General features: G+C 46.8%; 1 protein-coding gene across 4 annotated transcripts in view; it reads right to left on the minus strand.

Annotated features, from left to right (window-relative positions):
• Positions 1-7456, minus strand: part of ltbp1 (latent transforming growth factor beta binding protein 1) — a 281927-nt gene that overhangs the window by 273467 nt on the left and 1004 nt on the right. For all 4 annotated transcript variants that reach the window (XM_056292168.1, XM_056292167.1, XM_056292166.1 and 1 more), the window contains exon 2: positions 5408-5478. In XM_056292168.1, the coding sequence (XP_056148143.1) occupies positions 5408-5478 (71 nt within the window). The remainder of the gene's footprint in view (positions 1-5407; positions 5479-7456) is intronic.

Here is a 7456-nt window from a genome sequence, read left to right on the forward strand (position 1 = left end):
TCATCTAGCACCTGAACATAACCATTTCTACACTTATACCTACAGTTAACCATCTCTCATCTAGCACCTGAACATAACCATTTCTACGCTTGTACCTACAGTTAACCGTCTCTCATCTAGCACCTGAACATAACCATTTCTACACTTACACCTACAGTTAACCATCTCTCATCTTGCACCTGAACTTAACCATTTCTACACTTACACCTACAGTTAACCATCTCTCATCTAGCACCTGAACATAACCATTTCTACACTTATACCTACAGTTAACCATCTCTCATCTAGCACCTGAACATCACCATTTCTACACTTGTACCTACAGTTAACCATCTCTCATCTAGCACCTGAACTTAACCATTTCTACACTTACACCTACAGTTAACCATCTCTCATCTAGCACCTGAACTTAACCATTTCTACACTTGTACCTACAGTTAACCATCTCTCATCTAGCACCTGAACATAACCATTTCTACACTTACACCTACAGTTAACCATCTCTCATCTAGCACCTGAACATAACCATTTCTACACTTGTACCTACAGTTAACCATCTCTCATCTAGCACCTGAACATCACCATTTCTACACTTATACCTACAGTTAACCGTCTCTCATCTAGCACCTGAACATAACCATTTCTACAATTGTACCTACAGTTAACCATCTCTCATCTAGCACCTGAACATTACCATTTCTACACTTATACCTACAGTTAACCATCTCTCATCTAGCACCTGAACATAACCATTTCCAGCCTTACACCTACAGTTAACCATCTCTCATCTAGCACCTGAACTTAACCATTTCTACACTTACACCTACAGTTAACCATCTCTCATCTAGCACCTGAACTTAACCATTTCTACACTTACACCTACAGTTAACCATCTCTCATCTAGCACCTGAACTTAACCATTTCTACACTTACACCTACAGTTAACCGTCTCTCATCTAGCACCTGAACTTAACCATTTCTACACTTACACCTACAGTTAACCATCTCTCATCTAGCACCTGAACATTACCATTTCTACACTTACACCTACAGTTAACCATCTCTCATCTAGCACCTGAACTTAACCATTTCTACACTTACACCTACAGTTAACCATCTCTCATCTAGCACCTGAACTTAACCATTTCTACACTTACACCTACAGTTAACCATCTCTCATCTAGCACCTGAACATCACCATTTCCAGCCTTACACCTACAGTTAACCATCTCTCATCTAGCACCTGAACATTACCATTTCTACACTTACACCTACAGTTAACCATCTCTCATCTAGCACCTGAACATTACCATTTCTACACTTACACCTACAGTTAACCATCTCTCATCTAGCACCTGAACATTACCATTTCTACACTTACACCTACAGTTAACCATCTCTCATCTAGCACCTGAACATAACCATTTCTACACTTGTACCTACAGTTAACCATCTCTCATCTAGCACCTGAACATAACCATTTCTACACTTGTACCTACAGTTAACCATCTCTCATCTAGCACCTGAACATAACCATTTCCAGCCTTACACCTACAGTTAACCATCTCTCATCTAGCACCTGAACATAACCATTTCTACACTTATACCTACAGTTAACCATCTCTCATCTAGCACCTGAACATTACCATTTCTACACTTGTACCTACAGTTAACCATCTCTCATCTAGCACCTGAACTTAACCATTTCTACACTTACACCTACAGTTAACCATCTCTCATCTAGCACCTGAACATTACCATTTCTACACTTATACCTACAGTTAACCATCTCTCATCTAGCACCTGAACATAACCATTTCTACACTTGTACCTACAGTTAACCATCTCTCATCTAGCACCTGAGCATTACCATTTCTACACTTATACCTACAGTTAACCGTCTCTCGTCTAGCACCTGAACATTACCATTTCTACACTTGTACCTACAGTTAACCATCTCTCATCTAGCACCTGAGCATTACCATTTCCAGCCTTACAGCTCATCTTCACCACCTGTGATGTATCATATGTAATCTAGTAGTACGGAAGTGGATGACCTGAGCGGATGTCCTCAACGACATCCTTACTCATTGATACCTTAAAATGCATCTTATTCTGTGGCAGAATGTGACTGGTTGACGTTCCTGTGCTCACGTTCAGGCCAGACCAAAGATGACGCATTGTGGACACATGTCATTAATATTCATACAAGCCCTGAACCACCCCATCCCCATCCCCATCCATTCCCCCCGTTATCCCAGCCGCTTATCCTGCTCTCAGGGTGGCGGGGATGCTGCAGCCTATCCCAGCAGTCATTGGGCGGCAGGCGGGGAGACACCCTGGACAGGCCACCAGACCCATCACAGGGCCCACACACACATACACACACACACACACACACACATTCATACCTAGGGACAGTTTAGTACGGGTGAGTCACCTGACCTACATGTCTTTGGACTGTGGGAGGAAACCAGAGCCCCTGGAGGAAACCCACACAGACACGGGGAGAACATGCAAACTCCACACAGAGGACGACCCGGGACGACCCCCAAGGTTGGACTACCCCGGGCTCAAACCCAGGACCTGCTTGCTGTGAGGCGACCATGCTAACCACGGCGCCACGGTGCCGCCCATAGGAACAAAACTCTCGCCTGTGGCTTTACAGTGTTGGAGTTTAGCGTTTGAAGTTTGTGCATCCTTGTTGGGTACTACTATTTTGAAAATCTGAGGCCCAGTGGGGCCCGGCTACAGCGTATAAGATACGAGAGCTATGACACAGCTGCGGGAGGAAGCCTTACAGTTTCGGCCACATCTTCCTCTCAGGAGGGAACAAGTGCGTGGTGTGAAGGTAGTGGTGGGAGACACCATATGGGACAACATTTTCAAGCTGTTGTTAAGTGTTTCTAAAACGATTAGCCGATTAATGGATTAGTGGATCAACAAAAAAAATAATCAATTACAAATTTGGTAGTCAATCAATCGTTTGGGTCTTTATCACATAACCCCCCCCCCCTCAAGATTTGGGATTTGGTGGTTGTATTTTCATATGTAAAAGCTAAGATTTGCTTGCCTTCTGATTTACATTGATCAGCCAAAACATTAAAACCACCTGTCTGATATTGTGTAGGTCTGCCTCGTGCCACCAAAACAGCCCTGACGTGTCGAGGCGTGGACTCCACAAGACCTCTGAAGGTGGCCTCTGGTATCTGGCACCAAGACGTTAGCAGCAGACCCTTTAAGTCCTGTAAGTTGCGAGGTGCGGCCTCCGTGGATCGGACTTGTTTTTCCAGCACATCCCACAGATGTTCGATCAGATTGAGATCTGGGGAATTTGGAGGCCAAGGCGACACCTTGAACTCTTCCTCATGTTCCTCAAACCGTTCCTGAACAATGTGTGCAGTGTGGCCGGGAGCATCATCCTGCTGAAAGAGACCGCTGCCATCAGGGAATACCGTTACCGTGAAGGGGTTGAACCTGGTCTGCAACGATGTTTAGGTAGGTGGTACGTGTCAAAGTAACATCCACATGAATGCCAGGACCCAAGGTTTGCCAGCAGAACATTGCCCAGAGCATCACACTGCCTCCACCGGCTTGCCTTCTGCCCATAATGCATCCTGGTGCCATCTCTTCCCCAGGTTAATTATGCTCACGCATCCGGCCGTGCACGTGACGTAAAAGAAAACGTGACTCATCAGACCAGGCTACCTTCTTCCACTGCTCCATAGTCCAGTTCTGATGCTCATGTGCCCATTGTAGGAGCTTCCCGTAGTGGACAGGGGTCATCATGGGCACTCTGACCGGTCTGCAGCTATGCAGCCCCATACACAGCAAGCTGTGATGCACTGGTGTTCTGACACCTGTCTATCATAGCCAGCATGAACTTTTCCATCAATTTGAGCTACAGTAGCTCTTCTGTGGGATCAGACCAGACAGGCTAGCCTTCACTCCCCATGCGCATCAATGAGCCTTGGGCGCCCATCACCCTGTTGCCGGTTCACTGGTTGTCCTTCCTTGAACAACTTTTGGTAGGTACTGACCACTGCCTACCAGGGACACCCCACAAGACCTGCAGTTTCGAGATGCTCTGACCCAGTCGTCTACCTATCACAATTTGGTCCTTGTCAGTGTCACTCAGATACTTATGCTTGGCCATTTGTCCTGCTTCCGACACATCAACTTCAAGAACTGTTCACTTGCTGCCTACTACATCCCACCCCTTGACAGGGGCCATCATAACGAGATAATCAATGTTATTCACTTACCTGTCAGTGGTTTTAATGTTTTGGCTCATTGGTGTATACCATTGTGAAATTAATACTCGGGTTTAGTACTTTTGGGCTGTTGGTTAGTCTAAATATTAAGCACATCCTAAGTTCCAGAGTCCAAATAAATGTCTTAAAACTGTTTACTTAAAGTGGAAGTAGACAACATTTTTGCTTCAGCTTATCGTTAGGAAGTAAATGTCGATTGCACAGTGTAATGGCTATAGAATGATGACGTCATCGGCATTCAGACTGGGTCCTCTATAAGCCTCGCTTTCACTACGCAATTCTGTCTACCACCGGGTATGATTTTTCATGGCAAATAGATTTACGGCACAGGAAGTGAGTCAACCACCCAGCACTGGGCTAGACAATGGCAGACAGTGGAACCGAAGTAACTGTGGAAACTCTACCCGGCAAAAGAAACAGAACCCAGTCGACGGAGGAGGCAAAGGAGGCTAAGGTGGAGAGTGATAGAAGACAAGATAGAACAAGAGTGAGCCTCGGATGGGCATTCACTCGATGGAGAGAGGTCTGGGACTTGAGAGGGATCCAAACCCACTTGCAGTTGGCTTTGTTTCTACTGGATAACACAACCTGCCTACTTATTAATACTACCAGATGTTTTACTCTGCCTTTATCGTAGCACTGACACCGGGGTTTCAAGTTCAAACTGGGATTCTTATGGTTGCTTCGGACAGTAAGCAGGCTGCTACAATGATAATACAGTAATAATACAGTAATAATACAGTAATACATGGAAAGCAATGGGTTGTCTTTGTGACAGCAGTGCAAACAATAACTCTACTTGGCAACGCTAGAGGAGTAAAAGTTGAAAAGTTTTGCCCCTCCATTTAAGATTAATCAGCAATTTTGACTTTTGACCAAATGATTGATCAAAATAAAATAAATAAATAAACGAATGAATGAATAAATAACTTAAATAAGTGACAGATTACGCAGTTATGAAAACAGCTGTTAGTTGCAGCCCTGTTGTCAGGCAGTGGGGAGAATATGGCGGGGGTGCCTGCAGTGTTTGGCCGGGGTGCAGGAGAGTCTGTCCTGGAGGTACAACTGTACCGCGCTGTAGTGGGGAAACATTGTTGTGTCAAGTTCAGCGGAATGTGGGGGATTGAACTCACGCTTGGTGCACCGCTGCGATCCCTGGGCCTTGCTCCATCCGTGACAGCACTGCCCTCCGCAGACGTTCACCCTGCAAATAAAAGCCAAGGGGCGAGGGAGGGTTCAAACACACGGCAAATCGAATACCGTTCATGCACACGGCTCACAAGCCGGGTAGTAAACACGGTCTTGATGGTCTGTCTAGATGATCTGGCTAGATGGTCTTTCTATGTGGTCTGTCTAGGTCTGTCTAGGTGGTCTGTCTAGATGGTCTGGCTAGATGGTCTGTCTAGGTGGTCTGATGGTCTGTCTAGATGGTCTAGCTAGGTGGTCTGTCTAGGTAGTCTGTCTAAGTGGTCTGTCTTGGTGGTCTGTGTAGATGGTCTGTCTAGGTGGTATGTCTAGAGGTCTGTCTAGGTGGTCTGTCTTGATGGTCTGTCTAGATGGTCTGTCTAGGTGGTCTGTCTAGGTGGTCTGATGGTCTGTCTAGATGGTCTAGCTAGGTGGTCTGTCTAGGTAGTCTGTCTAGATGGTCTGTCTAAGTGGTCTGTCTTGGTGGTCTGTGTAGATGGTCTGTCTAGGTGGTATGTCTAGGTGGTCTGTCTTGATGGTCTGTCTAGATGGTCTGTCTAGATGGTCTGTCTAGGCGGTCTGTCTAGGTGATCTGATGGTCTGTCTAGATGGTCTAGCTAGGTGGTCTGTCTAGGTAGTCTGTCTAAGTGGTCTGTCTGGGTGGTCTGTCTAGATGGTCTAGCTAGGTGGTCTGTTTAGGTAGTCTGTCTAAGTGGTCTGTCTAGGTGGTCTGTCTAGATTGTCTGTCTTGATGGTCTGTCTAGGTGGTCTGTCTAGAAGTCTGTCTAGATGGCTTCCTATCAACTGTGCAGACAGTAATATCATCATATTTCTTTTTTCTTCCCCAATTTCTGTTTTATCCACTTTGGGCAAAACGTTTGCTAAGAACTTGCAAACTCTGATCTTTGCTTGTTGTTCTGGTGATGGATGCAGAGTTAAAGAACTACATACATTTTATGCAGGAACGTTGGACACGTGCATTTAATGCCATTGCTGTGTGCACTTCCATGCTGCTCTAACCCCGAAATCATCCACCCATCCATCCATCCATCCACCCATCCACCCATCCATCCATTTTCGAAGCCGCCAATCCCAATCAGGGATTGCTCCATCCCAGCAGCCAGCGGGCAGAAGGCGGGGAAACACCCCGCACAGGGGGCCGGTCCATCACAGGGCCGACACACCCACAATCCTGCCTGACCACCACAATCACACCAAACCACAAATCAAACCACAACCCACCCTGAAGTCAACACTATGCAGTTCAAGCTTATTGTCATCATACTGGTACACAGGTAGAACATACCCAGACAGCATCCGGATGCGGGCCACTTCAGGCACTGATGTGGCACTGATGGCCCTGACAAAACGGATGTGAGCCTGAAGTGGCCCACATGTATAATAGCTAATATGGCCCAAATGTGCCAAATCAAATATGGGCCTTTTTGGCAAAGACGCGGTGCTCTGGGCAACATGTGGTCTGGATGTGACCCTGAAGTGGCCCCGTGGGGTAAATGGTGAATATGGCCCAAATATCACAAAACAAATATGGGCCACCTTTGGCAAGTATGTGGCACATGCGGCACTGCTATGGCCTGGTTCTGGCCCAGATCTGGCAAACAGGAGCGGACCGCCCAAGTGCCATCATTGCACGCGGTACGTGGGCCGGATGAAAGTGCCGGGTGTGGGACGGGTCCGGGCCACAGCAGTTTTGCTATCTGGGTAGGCTACGCTGTACCTGTGGACCAGCATACTGTGTACGCTAAGGCGGCCTTCCCCCAACCCAGTCCTCAAGTGCCCCCGGCCCTGCAGGCTTTCGTTGTGCCCGTTCTAACTGAACCAATCAGCAATTACGTCAGACTTCGCACACCTGACACGGTTCAGAGCCACGATATGATTGGCTGAGTAACGACAAGAAGGCCTGCCAGTCCAGGACCGCAACAGAACTTTGCAGGCCAGGAGGTACTTGAGGATTGGGACGGCCTGGAAAAAAAAGG

This window comes from Lampris incognitus, chromosome 13, assembly GCF_029633865.1.
Source record: "Lampris incognitus isolate fLamInc1 chromosome 13, fLamInc1.hap2, whole genome shotgun sequence".
NCBI classification, from domain to species: Eukaryota; Metazoa; Chordata; class Actinopteri; order Lampriformes; family Lampridae; genus Lampris; species Lampris incognitus.